The 24,816-nt window shown below is 40.7% G+C and overlaps 1 protein-coding gene across 9 annotated transcripts in view; it reads left to right on the plus strand.

Moving 5' to 3' along the window:
- PTPRM (protein tyrosine phosphatase receptor type M) overlaps positions 1 to 24,816 on the plus strand; it is a 682,939-nt gene that overhangs the window by 152,817 nt on the left and 505,306 nt on the right. For all 9 annotated transcript variants that reach the window (XM_048840290.2, XM_048840291.2, XM_048840293.2 and 6 more), the window contains exon 2: positions 24,148 to 24,270. In XM_048840290.2, the coding sequence (XP_048696247.1) occupies positions 24,148 to 24,270 (123 nt within the window). The remainder of the gene's footprint in view (positions 1 to 24,147; positions 24,271 to 24,816) is intronic.

Below are 24,816 nucleotides of genomic sequence, written 5' to 3' on the forward strand. Positions count from 1 at the left end.
GAGAGCAGCAGAATACGGACCCTAGACTTCAGAAAAGCAGCCTTTGACTCCCTCAAGGAACTGGTGGGCAGGATCCCCTGGGAGGCAAATATGAGGAGGAAAGGAGTCCAGGAGAGCTGGCTGTATTTTAAAGAAGCCTTATTTAAGGCGCAGGAACAAACCATCCTCGTGTGAAGAAAGAACAACAAATATGGCAGGCGACCAAGCTTGGCTTAACAGAGAAATATTCAGTGAGCTTAAACACAAAAAGGAAGCTTACAAGAAGTGGAAACTTGGACAGATGACTAGGGAAGAGTATAAACAGATTGCTCGAGCATGCAAGGGTGGAATCAGGAAGGCCAAAGCACAATTGGAGTTGCAGCTGGCAAGGGATGTGAAGTGTAACAAGAAGGGTTTCTAAAGGTATGGTAGCAACAAGTAGGTGGTCAGGGAAAGTGTGGGACCCTTACTGAATGGGGGAGGCAACCTAGTGACAGATGATGTGGAAAAAGCCAAAGTACTCAATGCTTTTTTTGCCTTGGTGTTCACAGACAAGGTCATCTCGCAGACTGTTGCACTGGGCAGCACAGTATGGGGGCGAGGTGAGCAGCCCTCAGTGGTGAAAGAACAGGTTAAGGACTATTTTAAAAAAGCTGGACATGTACAAGTCCATGGGTCTGGATCTAATGCATCTGAGGGTGCTGAGGGAGTTGGCTGATGTGATTGCACAGCCATTGGCCATTATCTCTGAAAACTCGTGGCAATTGGGGGAGGTCCTGGACGATTGGAAAATGGCAAATATAGTGCCTATCTTTAAAAAAGGGAAGAAAAAGAATCCGGTGAACTACAGACCGGTCAGATTCACCTCAGTCCTGGGAAAATTCATGGAGCAGGTCCTCAAGGAATCCATTTTGAAGCACTTGGAGGAGAGGAAGGTGGTCAGGAACAGTCAACATGATTCCCCAAGGGCAAAGTCATGCCTGACCAACTTGATTGCCTTCTATGGTGAGATAACTGGCTTTGTGGATATGGGGAAAGCAGTGGACGTGATATATTTTGAGTTTAGCAAAGCTTTTGATACAGTCTCCTACAGTCTTTTTGCCAGCAAGTTAAAATATGGATTGGATGTATGGACTATAAAGTGGATACAAAGCTGGCTAAACCATTGGGCTCAATGGGTAGTGATCAACATCTCGATGTCTAGTTGGCAGCCGGTATCAAGCGGAGTGCCCCAGGGGTTGGTCCTGGGACTGGTTTTGTTCAACGTGTTTATTAATTATCTGGATGATGGGATGGATTGCACCCTCAGCAAGTTCGCGAATGACACTAAGCTGGGGGGAAAGTTAGATATGCTGGAGGATAGGGATAGGGTCCAGGATGACCTAGACAAATTGGAGGATTGGGCCAAGAGAAATCTGTTGAGATTCAACAAGGACAAGTGCAGAGTCCTGCACTTAGGACGGAAGAATTCTGTGCACAGCTACAGGCTGGGGAAGAACTGGCTAAGCAGCAGCTCTGCAGAAAAGGACCTAGGGATTACAGTAGACAAGAAGCTGGATGTGAGTCAGAAGTGAGCCCTGGTTGCCAAGAAGGCTAATAGCATCTTGGGCTGCATTAGTAGGAGCATTGCCAGCAGATCGAGGGTGATTATTCCCTTCTATTTGGCACTGGTGAGGCCACACCTGGAATACTGCATCCAGTTTTGGGCCCCCCACTACAGAAAGGATGTGGACATACTGGAGAGAGTCCAGCAGAGGGCAACGAAAATGATTAGGGGGCTGGGGCACATGACTTATGAGGAGAGGCTGAGGGAACTGGGCTTACTTAGTCTGCAGAAGAGAAGAGTGAGGGGGTAGCAACCTTCAGCTAGGCTGTTGTCAGTGGTGACGGATGACAGAACAAGGAGCAATGGTCTCAAGTTGCAGTGGGGGAGGTCTAGGTTGGATATTAGAAAAAACTATTTCACTAGGAGGGTGATGAAGCACTGGAATGGGTTACCTAGGGAGGTGGTGGAATCTTCATCCTCAGAGGTTGACAAAGCCCTTGCTGGGATGATTTAGTTGGTGTTGGTCCTGCTTTGAGCAGGGGGTGAACTAGATGACCTCCTGAGTTCTCTTCCAACCCTAATCTTCTATGATTCTAAAGCCACCGGATAGAAGGAGATCTTGTCCTCTTTTCAGCCAAGAGGTAAAGTGCTGTACTTAGAGGTGCTACTAAGGGAAGGTAACTTCATTCTTATAGGCCAGTTTGGATACCTAGAGTTGAGGCATAGGGCTGAATAGATTGGGATGTGCCTGTAGGAGCCCTTTAGCGTCACAGTCACACAGTGGAAAGAAACATACTTTTTAATTTAAAAACCAAAACAAAATATAAAATACCCCTCCCCCGCCAAACTAAATGCAGCCCTACAATTGGATAAAGAAGTTAAGGAGGGAACCTGTAGATTAAAAAATATATATGTATTATGCGTAGTCTATTTCAACAGGATTTTTATTTTATTTCTTTCAGTTTATAAAATTCTCAGATTGGCACCTGTTCTAATGGGGAAAGGGGATGGAGGGCATTCATACATTTTTCACCTGTTCAAATACAATGGGCTGCTTAAAATACCCCCCACCTTCAGCAAAAACACTAGTAATAAAGTATAATAAAATAACAAACATAACGGATACCAGTATTTACTGTAAACTTTGCTGATTTAGAAAGTATATTTTATTATATATTCTGTTTACATTTGAACATAAGAAATATAAAATACATTATAAACATTGTGTATCATTTATAAAAGTATTTTAAAATTGTAGCACCCTGTAGCGCTCCTAAAATAGAAGGGGTTAAAAGCAGCCCTGGAGAGGGCTGTGGCTGAGGATGGCTGATTGGGGAAGCAGCCATAGCTGGGCCATACCCCAATCAGGCCCCAGTTGGCCTGTATAAAAAGGCTGTGAGCCAGGGGCCCAAGGAGTCTCTCTCCAGGCTGGGAGAGAGCAGGGCCTGGCTGCCTGCCTGACAGGGTACTGGGAGTGAAGCAGGACTGGAGAGGGCCAGGGGAGCTCCAGGCTGGCAACTCCCCAGGCTGCAGGGCCTGGTCCAAGACCCATAGAGGTACTGGGAGGAGGAAGGTAACCGGTCCAAACCCCCTTGCCTATGATGAGTGGCCTTTACACTGCAGTCTGCCCCAAGGAGCAGGGGCTTGGTGATGACTGGCATTAGCCTAGATTGAGGCAAGGTGGGGATAGTGGGTTTGGGGTTCCCCAGGATGGGGAGACCCAGAGGCAGAGTGTGGGGGTACTGCCAGGGGGCAGAACCCTAGAGAAAGGGGCACCGGGCTCTGTGAGGGACATGGCAGCCAGAGCTGTGTGGATCACCAGCCTGCAGAGGGCGCTCCAGGCTGGAAAAGAGCTAATTCCCAATGACCAGCAGGAGGCACTATGGGGTGAGTCCAAACCTTTACACACCCTTACTGGGGAAGTGTTTACTGTTTGTTTTTAATTGTAGAATAATTGAAAACCCTTAGACTAACAAAATTAATATTGCTTCTTTACTTAAGACTTGAAATGCATTCTGAAATGGTCTGGATTTCTCATCCCAGTTTAATATGCTGTTATCTAACAGGATGCACTGAGTGTTCTTTAGCAACTGCAAAACTCATCAAGCAAATGGAGAAGATTACCCATGAAATCAAGCTTCAAACTTTTATTTTCTCACAATCGATAGGAGAGTAATGCACTTGGATTTATTATGATATTGAGATTGACTGTTTAAATCCTTTTTAAAGTTCAAAGCATGAAACAGACTGTGTGCGCAAGCGAGCCGCTGTGGAGCTTCTAAGCAGGGGCTTAGAAATTAGGTTAGTCTGAAATGCCCCCCCAGTCCCATATGGGTTTAACGGAAAGATTTCAGGCTCAAAAAGACAGGGTTTGGGGAAGCATCAGGCAGTGGTTTCAAATTACCTGAGATTGCTTTGTGGATTTTTGTCTTCTGGGAGACAAGAAGACAAGATACTCTTTAAAGATGAGCAGCACCGTAGAGGGTGACTTGTGGTTTTTAGCTTGAGGAGTTTAAAGATGAAGATATCTGTTTGAAAAGCTGAACTAGCAGATGATGAGAAATACTGCAAGATTTCTCATTGAAATACCTTTATATGTATATAAAAAGAAATTTCATACAATGTTTTTGACAACAGAAAAAAAAATTGATTCAGTTCAGAATGTCCTGTGTGCGAATGAAATGGCTGAAACATCATCTTGGATTTGATAGCATGGCAAGCCCTTAGTTCTTCTGTCTAGTAACTAATAGACAGTATTAACCTGCAATAAATATTGTGAAAGTGCAAAAACAAATCTCAGATCTCACTCTGAGAGCTGAATTTTATCCAAGTTTGAAAATTCAGAACTTCTTTGTATCTCTTTTTAATTGATCTTGCACAAATAGATTGGTATTAAAATCTCCACTTTAAACATACGAAGTTGCATATTTTAATATAACCCAGTGTACTGCTCTGTGAAGGATATGCGCCAATACATTATTTTAGCAGATCATACGTTGTAATTGTTTTGTGACCACACGGGAACTGCCTGTCATTAATAGGCCATTTACCTACTACTGTGATGAAAGGGGTAAACAGAGATATTTTGACCTATAAAGTAAGATCTGTCGTGTCAGCTGGTTTTTAAACCCTATAATAAATTTAACTAAGATTTATGGTAAATCTGTTAAAGTAGCCCTCTTTTTCTTCAGTCAAAATAATTAGACGCATGGTATGAGATCTGGCTGAAAACTAGTTTGTTGGGTGGAAAAATGGATGCCCAGGCAGAAGGCTAACGTCTCTCTGGTTCCGTATTGTTTATCATCTCCTTAGTCTTAATCTCAGCACATCCAGTGCAGCATCCATTGCATACTGTGTGTGGAAAAACTGCACTTTAGGACAATGTATCTTCATCTCAAATTAAGTATTTGAGTGTTAGGTTTTAACAGTTAAATAGAAGTGGAAAGCTACAGTGTTACTAAATAGTAACTTCTCAAAAAGCAATATATTTTGAAAGAATTGTGATATTAGTGGTCGAAAGTTTTATATAGCTTTGTGACTCAAGAGAGCATACTTTGAAAGTAAAGGAGGACTTGTGGCACCTTAGAGACTAATAAATTTTAAAGTGCCACAAGTACTCCTTTTCTTTTTGCGAATACAGACTAACACAGCTGCTACTCTGAAACCTGTTATTTTGAAAGAAGTTAGCCAGCGTCAAAATCTGAGCATTCTTTTTCACCATGCCCTGTTTGTGGAAAGCTATGGGATGGATGTGGTATATGAGTTCTTCCTGCTGCAAAACTTGCAGTCTTATTTATCCTGTGGTGATCTTAGAGAAGCATTATGTGGCCTTGTAGTTACAGTCTTGATTATTGTATTCTTCTGAAGTTCCATCGCCGAGTCTTAGATTGGGCAGGGTGTGGGAGGTAAGTGAGCCCTGATGTATGGTGGATTTTTGGATATGGGTTGTGTGTTTCAGCCGCTACCTATCATTTTTAACAATAAATGGCTCAACTGTCTTCACCCCGCCCTCCCCCAAGGTATTTTTGGTTTATTCAGAGGCTTTAGTATGTGTAGCTTCCTCTCTCGACCGATGCCACTTTGACATTTTAGTTTCTCTCCCTCTGCTGCGAATCTTTGATGGATTACCCTATTTTATATTTTAATAATCTGTAGATTACTTTGAGCACCTTAGATGGAGTAGAAGGGCATAGGGGACACATGCTTTTGACTTATGAACTACTCGTGTACAACCTCCAAGGCAGCTACTGGTGGGTGACGTGAAATTCGCCTTTCTACAGTCAGTCATCACAACTTCTTATGTCCTTCTTAAGTCTTATATTGAAAGCTTAATGGTGCATAGGCCTGGAGCTTGAATTTACTCTTTGCACAGGGTGGAATTTCACCTTGGTGAACACTAGTAAGAAACATCTTAAGTGTTAATTTTGGTCACATTTTGTTTTATCCTTTTTGTTATTAGGCCACTGTGTGCCTTCAGCGAAACAAAACAAGTTCGTGAAATGGTCAACTTATTATTTTGTTTGTATGTCTTCCTTTTTAATTCTAATCAGACCTACCTGCGAAGTGCATATTTTGGTGAAACATCTTTTCAGACAGTGAGCTGAAAGTAGAGACGGTGGTGAAATCAAAACCATAGCAAGAATGTGAGAGTATTCATGATGTAAATGAAAATGGCAGGACACTGCTGCTGCTGTGCAGCATAGGCAAAATGAATACCGATATTCAGTGGAAAGAAGATGTATGTGTATTTTGTCACTATAATTACTGAAGGACAAAGTGTCGTTGATCTCCACTTGAATATCATGACTGACTACTGTATCTGACCAGAGCTTAACATGAAAGTTACCTTTCCTCTTCACTTTGCTTATAAACAGCACCAAAGAACAGTTGCACCCATATTGTACTTTGAGGTGAACACACTGATGTGCTCTTCCTAAGTAAGCAGGAGATGCAAATCGGACATGATTTTGCAGTTAAACACAAAATACATACATACACACACATTTTGGAAAAAAGAAATTCCCTTCACCTTTGTTGTTTTGATTTCTTTTCTCATCATTTTGGTTGGACTGTCCTTGCTGTATTCTGATTTTGGTGCAGCCACACTGTATTACGTAGGCTTCACTTTCTTTTCTTTCATTTGGCTTTATATACCTCATTACATTTTGGATGCAGTTACATTTTATAGAGTTGGATTTACTTACATTGTTCTTTTTCAGCTCTTAAGTTCTTTTGTTTCACGTCGTAATCATTTATGTGACTGTTCACTTTTGCTTTGTAAGCCTTCTTTATGACTTTAATAGTTCTTCTGATCCCAAAGGACCAGCCACCCACTCAGGTCTTACCCAATAATCACTCTGTTGCCAATCCTTTAGTTTAAAAAAATCTAAAGGTTTATTTATAAAAAGAAAAAAGGTGAGAGTTAAAATTGGTTAAAGGAATCAAATACATACCACAATTGCAAAGTTCTTGGTTCAGGCTTGTAGCAGTGATGGCATAAACTTCTGGTTTAAACCAAGTCTCTGGTTACTTCCAAATCATTGGAAAGTCATCAGTCCCTTGGTTAGAATGCTCCCATTAGTATAAGTCCATAGTCCAGAAGTTTGAGCAGGAAAGAGGCAAAATGGTGGGATTTCCAGGGCCTTTTATAGCTTCTGTCATGTGGAGGGAAATCGATTGTTTCAAACAAAGCCCTCAGCACAGCTAGTGGAAAATTACAGGTAAGAGATGGAGTTTGGATTCACATGGAAAAGTCACATGTCCATACATGATTTCACTTAGTCACAGAAGAAGCCATTTCCGATACCCCAGACAGAACGTTCATAGGATAGTCTATTCAGTGTAGATGGGTGTCGTCCATTGTGAGTTGTGTCCTTTTGATGAGCCACTTAACTTGAATAGTTCCTTCACAATGTGCTGGCTAAACACTTTGTTGGTGTTTCCCAGAACCAAACTCATTAGAAATACAGGTACATAGTTAATATTCATAACTTCAGATACAAAATGATACATGCATGCAAATATGATAATCATATTCAGCGAATCATAACCTTACCATAGACATCTTTCATGACCCATTTTGTACAAGGTTTGTTGCAATTATATAAAAGTGGTAGCAACAATGATCTATATAATCATAGTTTAATCAGATAATATCATAAGCTCCTAAAGTTAGATCTTTTTATATCAGAAGGTGCAGATAATTTGCATCCAAGAGGGGTTTTTTTGTTTTTGTGTTTTTTTTTTTTTTTTTAAGATTGGGCTGAGGAGTTCACTGCACTGTTAACGTTGATTTTTTTTCAATATGTCTTGGAACGCTAGGGAAGTTCCAGAAGACTGAAAGAAACTTCTCTTTTGCTGATATTTAAAAGGGGCAAATGGGATGACCTGGGTAATTATGAGCCTGTCAGTCTGATATTGATTCTTGGTGGGCAGTGGAGTGGCTGATATGTTATTGATTAATAATAAATTAAAGGAGGATAATAGTAATGTCAATCCAAGTGCATTTATGGAAAATAGATCTTCTCAAACGAACTTGATTTTTTTTGGATGAAATTACAAATGTGGTTGATAAAGGTGATAGTGTTAGACTTCTGTAAGGCATTTGACTTGGTAGCACGTGACATTTTGTTTAAAAATTGGAAAGACATTAAATGGATTAAAATGTGATTAACTGTTAGGTCTTAAAATGTAGCTGTAAACAGGTAATCGTCAGTGCATGTGTGTTTTATCATTGGTGTCCTGTGGGTACTGGTTCTTGGCCCTAGACTGTTCAAGATTTTTATTAATGACCTGGAAGAAAACATAAAATAATCACTGACAAAGTTTGCAGATGACACGGGAATTGGTAAATAACGAAGAGGCTAGGTCACTGACGCAGAGCTATCCAATGAAGTGAGCAGTAGCTCATGAAAGCTTATGCTCAAATAAATTTGTTAGTCTCTAAGGTGCCACAAGTATTCCTTTTCTTTTTGCGGATACAGACTAACACGGCTGCTACTCTGAAACCAGAGCTATCTGGATTACTTGGTAAGCTGGGCCAACTAAAAATGTGTTTTAATACAGCTAAATGTGTACATTTAAGAACAAAGAATGTAGGCCATACATTAAAGAAGGGGCGGACTGTATTCTGGGAAGTAGTGACTCTAAAAGATTTCAGGGTCACGGTGGATAATGAGACAAGCTCGCAGTTTAATATTGTGGCCAAAGGGGCTGATGTGATTCTGAGATGCATAAAGAGGGGGATCTTGAGTCGGAGTATAGAGGATATTTTCCTCTGAGGCACTGGTGCAAATGCTGCTGGAATACTGTGTCCAGTTCTGGTGTTCACAATTCAAGAAGGATGTTGATAAGTTGGAGAGGGTTCAGAGAAGAACCACGAGAATGATTTAAAGGATTTGAAATTGTGCCTCATAGTGATGGACTCAGGGAGCTCAATCTGTTTATCTTAACAAAGAAGGTTAAGGGGTGACATGATTACAGTCTGTAAGTATCTGCATGGGGAACAAATATTTAATAATGGGCTCTTCAATCTAGCAGAGAAAGTTATAACCTAATCTAACGGCTAGAAGTTGAAGCTAGACAAATTCAGACTGGAAATAAGGTGTACATTTTCAATGATGAGAGCAATTACCCATTGGAACAACTCGCCAAGATCTTAGAGGATTCTCCGTCATTTAAAAATTGTCAGTCAAGGTTGGCTGGCTGTTTGTTTTGTTTTAAATATCTGCTCTGGGAATTATTTTGGGGATATTCTGTGGCAAGGGTGGGCAAACTTTTTGGCCTGAGGGCCACATCGGAGTTCCGAAACTGTATGGAGGGCCGGGTAGGGAAGGCTGTGCCTCCCCAAACAGCCTGGCCCCCACCCCCTATCTGCCCTCTCCCACTTCCCCTCCCCTGACCACCCCATCCATACCCCCCCTCCGCCCCATGACAGGAGCCCTGGGACTCCCATGCCTATCCAACCGCCCCCTGCTCCCTGTCCCCTGACTGCCGCCCGGACCCCCTGCCCCTTATCCAACTCCCCCTGCTCCCTGCCCCATTATCATGCCTCTCAGAGCAGCAAGGCTGGCAGCTGCGCCGCCCCGCAGGAGCTCGCAGCCCCACTGCCCAGAGCGCTGGCGGCATGGTGAGCTGAGGCAGCAGGAGAGGGGCCGGGGGCTAGCTTCCCCAGCCGGGTGCTCAAGGGCCGGGCAGGATGGTCCCATGGGCCGTAGTTTGCCCACCTCTGTTCTACGGCATGTGCTATACAGGAGGTCAGACTAGATCATCCCCTCTGGCCTTGGAATCTATGAATCCATAAACAAGCAAAACATGCATGTTTACACGCATGATTTACCAGCTTAGCCTAAGATTGTAATGAATGGGAGAAGAGATCAGCACTAACCACAATGTTTTCCTTACTTTTCCTGTTTGTTTGTTAAAGTGAGATAACAGTCATGCACAATTGATGGAGTTAGGGAGTAGGAAGTAGTATTATCCAGTGGATAGATTTCCAGCTTGGAAATCTGGGTTCTGTTCTTGGCGCTGCCATTGACTCATTCTGTAATTTTTGTCAAGATACTTAATTTCCCTGCACCTGAACTTTGTACATCCAGGGGTAATATTTACCCATCTTCATAAAGCACTTTGTGATCTATTGATGGAGAGCTGCATAAGTGCTAAATATTAGTCAACTCAATAATTATTATATGAAGACTTCCCATAAAAGTGGAGGGATAAATTATATACTTCTGACAATAGCTTACATATGTGTGCATGAACAACATGCTTTTGTCATATATTATCTCCTGGAATTTGGTTGAGTAAGTTTGGCTTTCGCAGGAAGGGAACAAAGGAGCAGGTTTATGCGATGGGCTGGAGAGCATGATCCCTGATTTATAAGTTGTTACATGGGATTGAAGCTAAAGCATCACTGAAATGCATGTGTGTATAAATACAAATAGCAGATATGTAGTTCTTGAATTCAGGGAGCTATGAATCAAAATATTTTGTGGGGTTTCATTGTTCTTGGTCGCTTCATTGAAAAAAGATATTTAGGATCATCTTCTTGAGAAAATCCTTTTATAGGAACCATATAAGATCAGAGTCTTGCATGAGGCTTTTTTCCCCCCTAATGGCAGACTATCTTTTAACTTGTGAATTCTATTTTGCAGATATTGCATGATATTCCTCCTTCAGTTATTTGTAGCTTAGTGTTTTTGGTCTAAGCAATTGAAGCAATTTATGTAAGAGCTTTTTGTATCTGTGAAATATGGCATTGTCATTTATGTGTAACAAACAAGATACAAAGCATAAGGGAAGCTTGACTTTGATTTAATCATTTTTGTAGAATATTTTTATCAGAACTGAATATTTTTGTAGTTTGGCACAATTCCAAAACATATGCTGATCACTTGCCTCCAGTTTGACCCTCCTATGCACGATTTTTTTTTTACGTTGCCTACCTGTGTGGAGGGGTTTGTTTGTGTCTATCATCTATCTAATAATTATATTATATTTGAAAGCTGATCTGCACCACCCATCCACCCCCACCCCGGTGTTCTAATGGCATGACATACCTGAGGATATTAACATTTTACACAGCTTTCAGTCTTTGGCCATACAGAGGGGTTTGGTTCCTGATGGACTGCTTTGATAGTCATTTCCTTTGTAGAAAAGCATTTGCCAGTATATTTGTATACCTTCAAATCAGCGGCACTGCTATGGGCACCTGCATGGCCCCACAGTATGCCAACATTTTTATGGCTCACTTAGAACAACGCTTCCTCAGCTCTCCTCCCCTAATGTCCCTACTCACACACCAGAACCACTAACCAGGAACCTATCTTTGCAACAAAGCCCGTTGCCAACTGTGCCCACATATCTATTCAGGGGACACCATCATAGGGCCTAATCACATCAGCCACACTATCAGAGGCTCGTTCACCTGCGCATCTACCAATGTGATATATGCCATCATGTGCCAGCAATGCCCCTCTGCCATGTACATTGGTCAAACTGGACAGTCTCTACGTAAAAGAATAAATGGACAAAAATCAGACGTCAAGAATGATAACATTCAAAAACCAGTTGGAGAACACTTCAATCTCTCTGGTCACTCGATTACAGACCTAAAAGTGGCAATTCTTCAACAAAAAAACTTCAAAACCAGATTCCAACGAGAGACTGCTGATTTGGAATTAATTTGCAAACTGGATACAATTAACTTAGGCTTGAATAAAGATGGGAGTGGATGGGTCATTACACAAAGTAAAACTATTTCCCCATGTTTATTCCCCCGTTTCCCCTCCCCCCCACTGTTCCTCAGACATTGTTGTCGTCTACTGGAAATGGCCCACCTTGATTATCACTACAAAAGGTGTCTTCTCCCCCCCACCCTGCTCTCCTGCGTGTAATAGCTCACCTTTACCTGATCACTCTTGTTACAGTGTGTATGGTAACACCCATTGTTTCATGTTCTCTGTGTATAAAAATCTCCCCTCTGTATTTTCCACTGAATGCATCCGATGAAGTGAGCTGTAGCTCACGAAAGCTTATGCTCAAATAAATTGGTTAGTCTCTAAGGTGCCACAAGTACTCCCTTTTGTGGATACAGACTAACACGGCTGCTACTCTGAAACCTGTATTTCTGCTGTAGGTGTCATTTCTGGCAGAAGGTGTGAGGCTTTGATCACCATTTCTTTTCCTTATTGTTCATTTTGATTATTTTAGTTTGTATGTTCTTTGTTTATGTATGTTCTTACTGTGCTTTCTTTCCTGGTTTTTATTAGTCTCAGTGAGTTTCTTATTTTACATTTGTTGTGTATATTTTATATGTAAACTTAAGTTGTTTGGAGATCAATTTGTTTGACAGATATACTACTTTAAAAGTTGTAAAGGTTATATAGTTGCCACTGTATAAACAAGTAAAATAATTAAAATGATATAAAAAGGAATAAAATTCTAAAAGGCTGTGGTGGCTTTTGTTTTGTACCAATAACTTATCTTTGTTAGTATTAACTTATAATTTTATTAAAAACCCACAAACTTATTTTAATAGCTAACATGATAGCCTTTCATACTATTAAGCCATAAAACTCTGAATAGATTCTGCAAACATCTGTTTTAATAATTCCTACAATACTAGGAAGAAACCCTATAAAGTTCTTTATGGAATTGAGGATCTGTCTATTTGCTTTGGTGCATGTTCTGAAAAACCCTTCATGGCTGACTACTTAGTATTGGATAGGTCTATCAATGGCTATTAGCCAAGATGGTCAGGGTACTCAATGCTCTGGGTGTCCCTAAACCTCTATCAGAAGCTTGGACTGATGTCAGAGGATGGATCACTCAATAAGTTGCCCAGTTCTGTTCATTTCCTCTGAAGCATCTGGCACCAGCCACTCTCAGAAGACAGGCTACTGAGCTAGACAGATCATGGCCATTCTTCTGGCTGTAATATACAGCTTTACACACACAATTGTCAAAACAACTTAATAATTAAGGCTGAAAAGTCAAGCACTCAAAGTTGGGGAAATCCAGTATTAAGGTTGCCTGTATGCAAACCTTAATTTGTCATTCCTGTTCATAGGCATTCTGATACCTTCTTGAATTATATGATTGCATATTTTTTTCCACAATAATTCTGCCTCATTCAGTACACAGAGCTCACGTAGTGAGCAGCCTTTCATCATTTCCTTTATCCTCAGTGTTCAGGGTATGGCCCTGTTCCTTATGTACAGCACAGTATTCAAACCATCGATGGAGAGGGAGGCTACGTCTACATAGCCCCGTAGTTCGGACTACAGGGGTCTGAACTGCAGCGTGCACTGGTGTGCTGCACTGTGACTCCCCCATGTGGATGCTGTGAGCACCAACAAAAGGTAGCTAGTTAGCATAAACATAGTACTCTGTAAACATGGGGGAGTTACAGCACATCATGCGACCATGCACAGCAATTCAAAACCCCTTTAATCTGAACTGTGGGGCTGTGTAGACAAGCCCTGAGTTAACCATTTCATTATGGGGTTTTCTGTGGCGCTGGTCACTACAATATCTGAGTACTTCACAGACATACATTAATTTATCTCTGCAACACCCTTGTGAGATAAGGTGGGGGGCGGTACCAGCTAGTGAGCTGAGACACAGAGATTAAGGTAAAAAGTTTCCACTAATTTTGAGTGCTCAATTTGAGACCTGGTTTTTCAGAGTACTTATTATATAGCACTGCATATGTGCAAGGCACAGCTCTCACTGACCTCAGTGGCAGCTGTGAGTGCTCAGCACTTCTGCAAATCAGACTCTAGAGTATCAAGGCACCGGAAAGAGGAACACACTATTAGTGACCATTTCTGGAAAGTTTGGTTTAAACACAGGAACTCTGTGGCAGAGGGATGAATAGAAACCAGTTTTCCTGAACAGCATTCAACTGTCTTAACTATGAAACCATCCTTTTTTTCTTCCTGCAATCTCTTACCTCATTCATTGCATACCTTCCAACTTGTGCAACAAATGAGGAAGGGGTCCTGCGTAGAAATAGCCTCCTTTATAACACAGCTCTGATTCATCACCAGAATAGATTCATCCTTTGCTCTGGGTGAGGCAGGAGTTTTGTGGGGAAAAATGCATACACACAAGAGGGCCAAATTAAGATGGCACAGGCAATCTGGAGGTTTAATTTCCTAGGGGTTTTTTCCCCTTCCTAGGGGTTTTTCCTAGGTTTGTTTTTTAAGCAAACAAACTGATTTCATCATGGGGTATCATATTGGCATCCACATGGTTCATAAGAAGGACCAGAAACATTTGATTCACCAGACAGGCTTCTACCCCTTGAGATTATGGAATAACTGACAGCAGAAGTAGGTTGTTATCCTGTATATGGACCAACACGAGAGGGTGGTGAAATACTTCACCAATGGGGTTCACAAATATTTGCTGATAGCAGGGGAATGGAGAGACTCAGGAATTTTAGTTTCCTTTTCCAGACACTGGAAAAATGTTTGTGCAGTGGGCATAGACTCTCCTACCTGTTTGCACCAAGTCTGACCCCTTCTGCCCTGCTCCAATCCGTTTTCACGTCTTGTCTCTTTTCCACTCCTGGCTCTTTGTTCCAATCCCATTCTCCTGGCTTCCCCTAATCCTTAGGCTTCTTGTCACAGTCTCCTTGCCCAGCCAATCCTAGTCTCCCCCTCTGGGTTTCCTCTGAGTCCCAATCTCTCTTTCCCCCGTCCCCAATTCCCAGTCTTCAGGCCCAGCTAGTTGCTGTTCCCCCTTCCTGTCTTTCCTGTCTCCCATTTCCCTCTCCTCACTGGCTCTCAGGCCTACTCTCCCTGACCAGGTTTCTCATCCAATCTGAGTCTTCTCCCCAACCCCTTCTTTGGCTCCATCCAGTCTTCACCATTCCTGGCTCTTTGTCCCAGCCTCACTAGATTCATTGTTCCAGTCAACTCCATTACCTCCCCCTGGGTCTATTCTTTTGTCCACTCTGCATTCGAATCAGTCAGCTTCTTCTCCTACGCTGCCCGGATGCCAGCATGAGAGTCATTGAGAGCACAGGCTCCCTATTCTCAGTTCTGGGGCCTAGCCCACCCTGCCCAGGACAGCCATTACAGGGAAAGGCCATTTATAGGCAAAGGCCAGCTTCACCCTTGGGCTGGAACATGGCAGTTGCACTGTGTTGAAGGTGCATTCAGACTGATCAGCACTAGGAGCTGAGAGAGCATACTCGGTTGTTTGGTACATGCAGAGTCCAGTCAGCAGATGTGAGGGGATGAAGTATGCTTAGTGAGGGTGCAGTCTTCACAGATTTTAGTTGCTAAAACTCATGAAGTCTATGAGCATGTGCAAACTGATGTTTTTGAAGTTTTATAGTAACTTGGACAAATTTGGGCAGGTTTTCACAGGGGCTTTATAATTGGAACATTGCTGAAATATGGTGTTCCTTCTTAGTTTAAATGTTTTGCAGAGACATGTTGGTTTTGACAACATTTTGAAAGGGGTGAGGGGTGTGTGTGTGGAGAGAACAGACAGAACAGCAACAAATGTTTGGTGAAAGTTCTGGGTTGTTTCTGAAGTGTCATCCAAACTTTTTGACCCTCTTCAATGAAGCATCAAAAATTGGATTCTCCACTCCATCAGCCACTGTGTGAAGCTGCCAAAACCTTTCTACAGCCTCAGAACAAGTCTGTGTCCACACTCTCCCACACACATACCCCAGTGCAACTCCCTAGCATCTCCCAGCTGTGAAAGTCCTCCCACACCCCTCAGGCCAAAACTTTCCACATGGAGAACTGCATCCCAGGCTGACAAAACCCTTCCATGCACCTAGGACAGCTTTTTTCCCCACCCCACTCCTGCCTTTGTCAAAACCATTGCAAACCTACACATATAGAATACGAAGAAATGTGTCCCAATTTTTCATTTGAAAAATCTCCCCCCATATCCATATTATTCACTCACTATTAATCTAGAAGTAACCAGGCTTTTATTTTATTCAACAGATTTCTTTTCAGATTCTATAACAAGTAATTTATATTAGAGAATTGTTCACAACTCTGGACATGAGCCCATATTGCAAATTGAAGTCTTTGCATATTTTGAAACCACTTCTAGTTTGGGTTTATTTCGTTTCAAAAAGGATTTCTGCACATGCTTGAGACCTCTCTTGCAAAATGTTTATAAGGATTTTTTTTATGTTTACTTCATTGCAGACATGTTACAGTTGTATTGGCACATTTGAGGCTGTTGCAGTTTGTTGTGAAAGCTATCTGTGAACTAAGACATCTGGAAAGTAGTTTTAACTTGATAGGCTATAATAGCACTGAAGGAATAGTTGTATCTTGTTTTGTCAAGAATCTGCATACAAAGAACTTTCCAAGTAGGTCAGTAAGCCACATACCTAAATACAAAAGTCTGTTGACAATTGCCCATTCATCTAGCCTTACTAGGACAATCTAAGGGCTATCATTGTCTTTGCAAATTTGACTAATGTAAATAATTTTGAATCGTGAATTTTGTCACCTCATCCCTTTCTCCATATCTTAAATAAATATATTAAACTGTCCTTGCAGAGAACCATGGGGCCCTGCACTGTTTTGCTACGTTGAAAATTGGTCTTTCATTTCTGTCTTAGCCAGTTTGTAATGTGTGACAGTACTTTACTTTTCACCCCATTATTGCTTAGTTTCCTAAGGGCCATAGTTATTCTACAATTCCACAGTCACAGAATTTGCCTCACAGAATCCACCATATGTTGCAGAATGTTCTGCAAAATCTAAGATTTATTTATATATGTAAATGAAAGGTTCTAGTCCATTATGTGTGCAAATAACCCTCTAATTTTAAAAATGTCAAACAAATGTAAAGCAGTGAGTGCAGGCGCTGTCTTGTCTCCGTAAGTGGGGAATCCTAAACAATAACTGTGAGGTATGATTTGCCCTATTCTCTTCAGTAGAGCTTAATGATGGCACTTTGTCAATATTGTTAACTGTTTCCCTGCTGGTCATTTTAAATAAACTATTCAGTTAATGTTTGGCCCTCTCTGTTGAATATACTCGTGGATATTGGGACAGAGAGGAATGGGTTGCTGTCAGAAGTTGCTGAGATGGTATAATGGGGCACACTCACTCCTTGAATGCCTCAAGCTGATGCAACTGGTGCCCTGGGTAGGTTATCAACCTTCAGTGCTCAACCCTCCAGATGAGTCACGCAGTCAAAATGCTTCTGGGGTAGCAAAAGTCCAAGAACAGTCTGTCTGTCTGCCCTATGAGGGTTTTCAGCCCCAGATCAGGCCCTTAAATTCAGCCCTTCACTCAAGCTTCCAAACCAGCTTGTCCCCTTCTCAGGCTTTACACCACATAATCAGTGGTCAGTGGGGTACACGGGGCTCACCCACTACTCCGGGTTCCAACCCAGGGGCCCTCTAGTCCAGTGGTCTCCAAAGTGGGGTGCATGCAAGATGATCCATTGGGGGGCACAGCAGGAGGAGCGCCCCCAGAGTGGGAAAAGAAAAGGGGCGGCCGGAGGAGCGTCGCCCTAAGATTGGCCAGAATGCCGCCCCTTAGAGTGTGCCGCCCCAGGCACGTGCTTCCTATGCTGGTGTCCGGAGCTGGCCCTGCAAGTTATCCTGAGGGAAGAGTGGGAGTTCCACAACACGGAGGTGTTGACAGTGGCATCCTCACTCGTTTATTCACTTTCAGCGTATTGCAACACGTTGCAGTTTACGTGTGCCCAGTTAAGTGGATTTACGGATTATATTATCTAGTTTTAACTAAACCAGGGTCTCAAACATGCGGCCCGCCAAGCTCCCTACACCCCCCATCTTCTTACTATATGTTCCATTCTATGCATCTGATGAAGTGGGCTGTAGCCCATGAAAGCTTATGCTCAAATAAATTTGTTAGTCTCTAAGGTGCCCCAAGTACTCCTGTTCTTTTCACAAAAAAAGTAGTTCTTCGTGTATTTCATTATCGAAACAGGATCTAGCAAATACCATAAACTGAGACATGTTAGAAACGTCTGTACTTTCATCCAACTGTATAGCAAACCTCCCACAATGCGTAATTTATTCTAATACTTGTTTGTTCAAATCTTCAGCAATGTTTTTTATACGTCTTCCAACAGTATTTGCTGACAAAGGAATGCATTTTAGTTTGTCGCCATATTGTGTTCATTATTTCATCCACTTTTGCCGCAGCAGGAAAAACAAGTGTTTCCCTAATGGTATGTGGCTTTTTGTCTTTCGCTATTAAGTAAGAAACCTCAAAAGAGGCTTCTAAACGATTATCATTAAGTTTAGTGAAATTTTGTAAAGTACTGGATTGAGTATCTCATGACTTTAAACATAGCTGAAAAAATTGTAGAGGTTTGTCTTCATGTTCTGGATGCTTAGTTTTTAAATGTCTTGCTAATCGTGATGGCTTCATATTATCATTAGCTAATATCTCAAGGCACAATATACATTTAGGGCAAGGTTCATCATTAATGATAGTGGATGTAAATCCATATCTCAAATAGTCTTCTTGATAATTTCAAATTTTTTGGCAGACTTCTTGTCAGATCTATTAGATCGTCATTGTTTTTACCTCGTAATGTGGCTGACGAAGAGCTCGAATTAGGAGAAGAACTGTCAGCTCTGCCATTTTCTTGTTGTTTGCTTGTGCTCGCATTATTAGTATTATCTTCAATCCACTGTGTCTTTGCAGGACTCTTTTTAAGCCACTTGTCCATTTTGTGAGGGTTAGTTTAGTTAAAACTAGATAATATAATCCGTAAAGCCACTTAACTGGACACATGTAAACTGCAATATGTCGCAATACTCTGAAAACGAATGAACGAGTGAGGGTACCACTGTCAACCCTTCCGTGTTGGAGAACTCCCTCTCTTCCCTCAGGATACCTCTCAGGGCTGGCTCTAAGCAACAGCATAGGGAGCACATGCCTAGGGTGGCACACTGTAAGGGGCGGCATTCCGGCTAATCTTAGGGCGGCGCTCCTCCAGCCGCCTTCCCCCCCCCCCGCCTCCTCCTGCCGCGCCCCCCCAGTGGATCATCTTGAGCACCCCCTGGGGTACGTGCACCCTGCTTTGGAGACCATTGCTCTAGACAGCAGCCACATACTAAGCTTCTTCCCACCTGGCTCCTTTATCTTCACTCCTTAGCTCAGTGTTAAAGTTCTCAGGTCCCCTCTCTCTCTGTTTAAGCAAATGCAGCCAAAACCAAACTTTGGTTGTCTCTTGAGCTTCTGTGGCCAGCAAGGCACACCCTGCTTTGCCCCAGTGGCCCTAGCCAGGAACTGAACTGCTTAGCCCCTGCAGTGCCTTTTAGCTGAGCCTGCTGACCTCTGATTGCATCCATGCTGCCTCTCTAGGCAGGCCTGGAGGACCCAACTTTGCTGCTCCTTTCCTGGTGCAGGGTGTAGTACGACTGTGGGGGCTGCAAGGGCAGGGGGCACCCGGTCACAGATAGGTTTCCTTCTCCTCCCCCCCCCCCGAAAAAAAAAAGTCCACTGGTCCTACACATCTGTCACTGAGGAAAGAGGAATTGCTTCCCCTCCTCATTACCAAAAGCCACCAATACCTCATGGGTGCTAAGAGCCCAAATTGCTTCCTATGTCTTCTCTTCTGCCAAAAGCCCCAAATATTTTTGAACCAGCTGTTAAAACCTCTGTCCCCTCCCCAACAACTCATACAGTGTGGTTATGTTTCGACAACACAACCATCTGTGCCACATTAAACCCTGAAAATTCGAGGACAACAAAATGTAAATTAAAATTAATATCAACTAGGACATAAATAATGCTTTACTTGTATTATTCATGTTCGTGTTTAATTCAATAAACTCAAAAACTGAGTTTACCTATCTCTGCCACAGAATTTTCTATTTGCTTTTCATAGAAGTGCTGCAGAAACCCAGAGGGCCTTACAGTAAAAATTGGCTGTAATTTGCCACAGAGCATTTGCATTGCTGGTTATGGTGCATTGTATTAGCCTGCATACATTTCCCTGTCAAAGAAACTAACATTTAAGGCTGATACTCCTAGCCATAACATGTCCCATTACCCTTACATTTTGTAGCATATATTTGGATGAAACACCACATAAAAATCTGAGATCCCTGCATTATGTAAACACAGCAGGATCAAGGCAAAGTGTCTGGCTCAACTTCGAATTTCTTTGTTGGATTGTGTCACATTCCGAACCCGAATGTCTTTTTAACAGTCAATATTGTGTTGTATCCTTCATACAGTAAGCCGAATGTAAAATAAATACCTTGAAAAAACTTAATTCTTGTTGGAAAAAATGAAGTCAGTAATAGCTTTCATTTTATCTTAACTTTCTGGCTGAATCCAACAACATATTCAAGATCTATAATAAATTAGCCATGTAAAAACAGAACATTTTTTCTCAAGAAATAGAGTTCTACAGTGGCATAGAGTGAACTGGATGAAACACTACAATTACTGGGGACAATTTTATTCATTCTGAATGCCACAGCTTTTAATATCTACAAGAAATAATAGACCCTTTGTCCATAAAATTTTTCTCAAGAATCCACAAATTTGTATAAAAGCAGTACAAACCAGAGAACCTTAATGGAACAGATACATCCTATTTTCTTTAAAATATTTCAGTAAGTCTAGAAATAGTACTTTTAAAATATAGTTCAGCTTGTAGATATTTTAATGCCAGGGTAACATGGGAAAATTGCTTTGCTTGATTAAATTATATAGCTTTTAAAAGAATGTTTCTGCTGTGCTCAGTATCACTAAATGTGACGTGATTAAAGTTAGGATGCATTTTATACACCTTTATCATTTTTGTCAATTAAATTCAGAAGTGAAGTGAAAACATGATTTAGAGAAGGTGATATAGTCTGTATTTTAATTGTTAAAATAAACTCAGTTAAATAGAACAATAATGATTTTAAGTAAAACGTATCAAACATTTGTAGCTGAGTTTAAACAGTCCTCTAATTTGTTGGTTGTAAGTTTTTTTTTTTTTTTTTAAGAACAGTGGAAGAAACATGAGGAACTAAGGTTGTTTGGGGATATTGATACATATTTTTCCTTGTTGTCTTGTCTATATCATGTCCAATTAACTGAACATCAGTGCAGAAGGAAAGCATTCAGTTTTCATTTTGTGCAGATAGAAACCAAGTATAGTAATAGCATTGTGCCAGAACAGGGAGTAGAAAGATGGAGAGCGTGACTAGCAATTAGTGTAAAGATATTGTTGTCAGCTGTTTTGGCCTATTTATGAACAGCTTTGCCACATTTCTAACTAAATTATATGTGAATATCAGAATTACCTGCAAACAAATAAAAGCCATTCAAACTGCCATGGTTCTTGATTGTCAATACTTTGTTCTCTCATTCTGTTATGCTCTCCAGCTGTTTCTCAAATATTTTCAGTGTTTTTAGTTCAGCTTATGAAACTTCCTGTGCACCCAATATACATATGAGACACAGTTTTTTAATCTACAAAACACTTCCTAATAAGTCAATTTTTGTCTAGCTCAATTTATTAATCTGTTTTATCTTCTGAAAACCAATGCAGAGGTTAACATGGGTTGACATCTATGCTATTAAGGATCTCATGTACTTCAGTCAGTAGTTTTCTTACTTAACTATTTAAGGCTAGGCTATCTTACTGTGATAATCTGGTCACTGTGGCAGTGTAGAATGTAAAAGTCTTCCTCTTACATATAGTCTATATGTGAAGATTGGATTAATTTAACTTTTAGAAGAGGTGTTATATATATATATATATAAGGTGATGACATTCAAGTGTTCGATGGGTATAAATACAAAAGATGAAGAGCAGTTATTTGGGGAACACATATGGTCAGTAATAGGAAAAAAAACAATAACAAACGTTATCAGACTTCCTGATGTATGACTTTGCAATAGTTTAACACGAGAAATGATGGAAAACAGTAGAAAATATGTTGAGAAATGCTCCTGCATTGGCAGAGGAAGATGGCATGGATAGACTTGTAGGTCTTTCCCATCTTCTTCAGTCCTGTTTATCTATATTTCTGTGAACTTCATAACTGGAGAGAAGGGGAGAAACATCTAATGGCAATATAAAATTCACAAAATCTTCACTTTCACAAGTATTGGACTTTGTAGGAGCACTGTTCTTATCCTGGGTTTAGGAAGAACTGACTTTTTATGTGCCATTTCAATGCATAAAGACCTTTTCATAATGGAGAGAATTAAATTGATACACCATAAATTTTAACTGTAAACCCTAGCGTACTGCTAACTTTTTTTTTATTTGGTCATATGCATTCTTCCAGGATTTACTTTGTAAATCATCCCTTCAACCATTCCCTTGCTTTTCTCTGGATCTCTTTCTGAGGGACATTCCCTATAAAAATTCATGCATATTTTTCTCTTCAAATAGTGAAATGCAAGGTCAAGTCTACTTTGTTCTGTGTCTGAAACTAAGCACCTAGATGAATTTTACTACATCAAGCAATATTTATGCAAACATTAGAGCATATGTCGTGCAAATGCTGCATAATAGTTTAAATCTTCTCACCACAAATGTTACAGATGTCGCTTAGTGTGCTTTCAACAAATCTGTTTTATTTCTGAATTTGTTAAATTTGGTAAGAGTGATGACTTAAATCTGTTGTCAAGGTGAACGATTGAGTTTAGTGCTGTAAGTTCTTTAATGAATTTTTTGGTACCCAGTGGACTATCTAATTGAGACTTGTACTCCTAAAAGTGATACAGAAAGATACAGTTTCCATTGGTGCTAATTTCCCTGGCATACCAAGAGCTAATGAATAAGACACTTCTACATGGCACAGTTTAGAACAGTGTAGGTTGACCTATGCCTCTGAACTAGGACGTACACAATATGTTAAGTGAGATTCACAATAAAAGGAAAGCAGATGGCAGTACTTGGGGGGGGGGAGAGGGAAGAGATGCTTTATTGACTGTTCGTTAATGCAAAATGAATTTTATAGTTACAATTCTCACAAAATGTCTCATTCTCAGTTATGAGCCAGCAGTATGTAATAGGAAGGCAGTAGTGGGTTGTAGTAAGACTGTTTTGCTAATATTTTGGTTATTTTATCCATAACTCATTTATTTCCTTATAAAGTATTTTGGAAACTCTTTAGTCATGGATTTAATAATATTGTAGGAGCAATTTAGGGACTTCTTTTTAAGGTTTTGTATCTATATTTTGTTTGAAGCTCCCTTTTCAGTGAAGCTTGGCAAATTTAGGTCTCTTATATCTGTACAGTCTGGTCTCAAAATTGAGGGTCAGCCCCCAAAGTTTAGTTTCATATGAACAAGTGCATCACCTGTTTTAATGTGGACTGAAGTATGCATGATTAGGGCTGTATTTTGTCCACAAAGGTTCATTTTCATGGAGTAAAATGACAGACTTCAGGAGGAAAGATAGCATTTTATAAACAAATTTTAGTAATTCTGTCCATACAGGCCATTTTAAGAAAGCTTATACACCTGAGGAAAGAAACAAAGAATTTCTATTTTCTTTTGTGGTTGCTGGACCCTTACTGTGTTCATAATGATGTATTCTCCAGGAGGTTGAGGAGTGACACTACTATTAACAAAATAAAGCTCTGGCAACTATAAAAGTGAGCAGACATTCTAGGTTTTCTTTCTTCTATATGCTTGATATTTTATTTTACTCTGCTCTGCCTTTGAATGGTGTAGTCCCCCGAAACAAGGATGCTGCTCTGATGATTGGACAACTGAGGAGGAAGGGAAGGAAAACACAGAAACAGTACTATTCCTTTTTGGAGAATTTTCTCCAGAGCCACCTGTTTTCTTCTCCCTTGCTTGCTCTCAAAGATGTGATGTTCAGGTCTGTTGGCTCCAGCCAGTGCTCAGTGCTGAAGGAGTTCTCTTGGGCTCCTTTTTTTGTTTGTTTTTTGTACTGGACGCCAAATAGTACGTGAAACATTGACTGAAATTCTAAATTTCATGTTTGTCCCCTCTGAGATTAGATTTCCACAGCAAAAAGATTTCCTATTTTCTGTGAAGCTATCATGACTGTGACTCAAATTCAGCTTGGTATCCAAATGATTCGGAAAGGAAATAGAACTCATCATCTGATATTGCTTGCTCGATTTAATTTGTACCTGTGCATTTATTTTACAGGAGGTTGTTCTTTTGATGAGCCATTTAGCTCCTGTGGATATAGTCAATCTGATGATGATGATCTTAACTGGGACCAGGTGAACACACTGTTAAAGCCCTCATCTGATCCGTGGATGCCATCAGGTTTGTTTTCAGTTCAAACTCCTTTTCTTTCATTTTAGCTTGTAGCACTGTGTGACAGTGCTATTGAGAGAACATTGCTTCATCTAAATCTCTTTGCAATTGTAGTACTTAGCTCTTCGAAATGATTTGGGTAACTGTGTGACAGAACATTCTGCAAACTGAAGTTGTTTTTGTTATGCTTAAAACTGTAGGCAAAAGGTTTCAAACTTTGATACCTGTAATTAGGAAAGAGAGAAGAAAACTAGAATGAAGGAATAAAAATTAATATGTTGTAGTAGTAGTGGAAAGGAATCTTGTAAAAAGGAATATTCAAAGGGGAAAAAATCTTGGAGAGAACAATGGTTTTAAGTATTTTTTTTAAAACAAATTGAAAGGTAATGCAAACTGTTTTGAAGAGAAACACTTAAAAAAAAAAAAGACTAAATAAGGGGCCAGATGCAATATCTTAACACTTGCATTGCTTGCAGTACTACCTATCTCTTTCCTTCCACAAACAGGAAGTTTCCCAAATTTGGGGGTATTTGGACAGGTTTTTGCTGTCTACAA

This window comes from Caretta caretta, chromosome 2, assembly GCF_965140235.1.
Source record: "Caretta caretta isolate rCarCar2 chromosome 2, rCarCar1.hap1, whole genome shotgun sequence".
Lineage (NCBI taxonomy): Eukaryota > Metazoa > Chordata > Testudines > Cheloniidae > Caretta > Caretta caretta.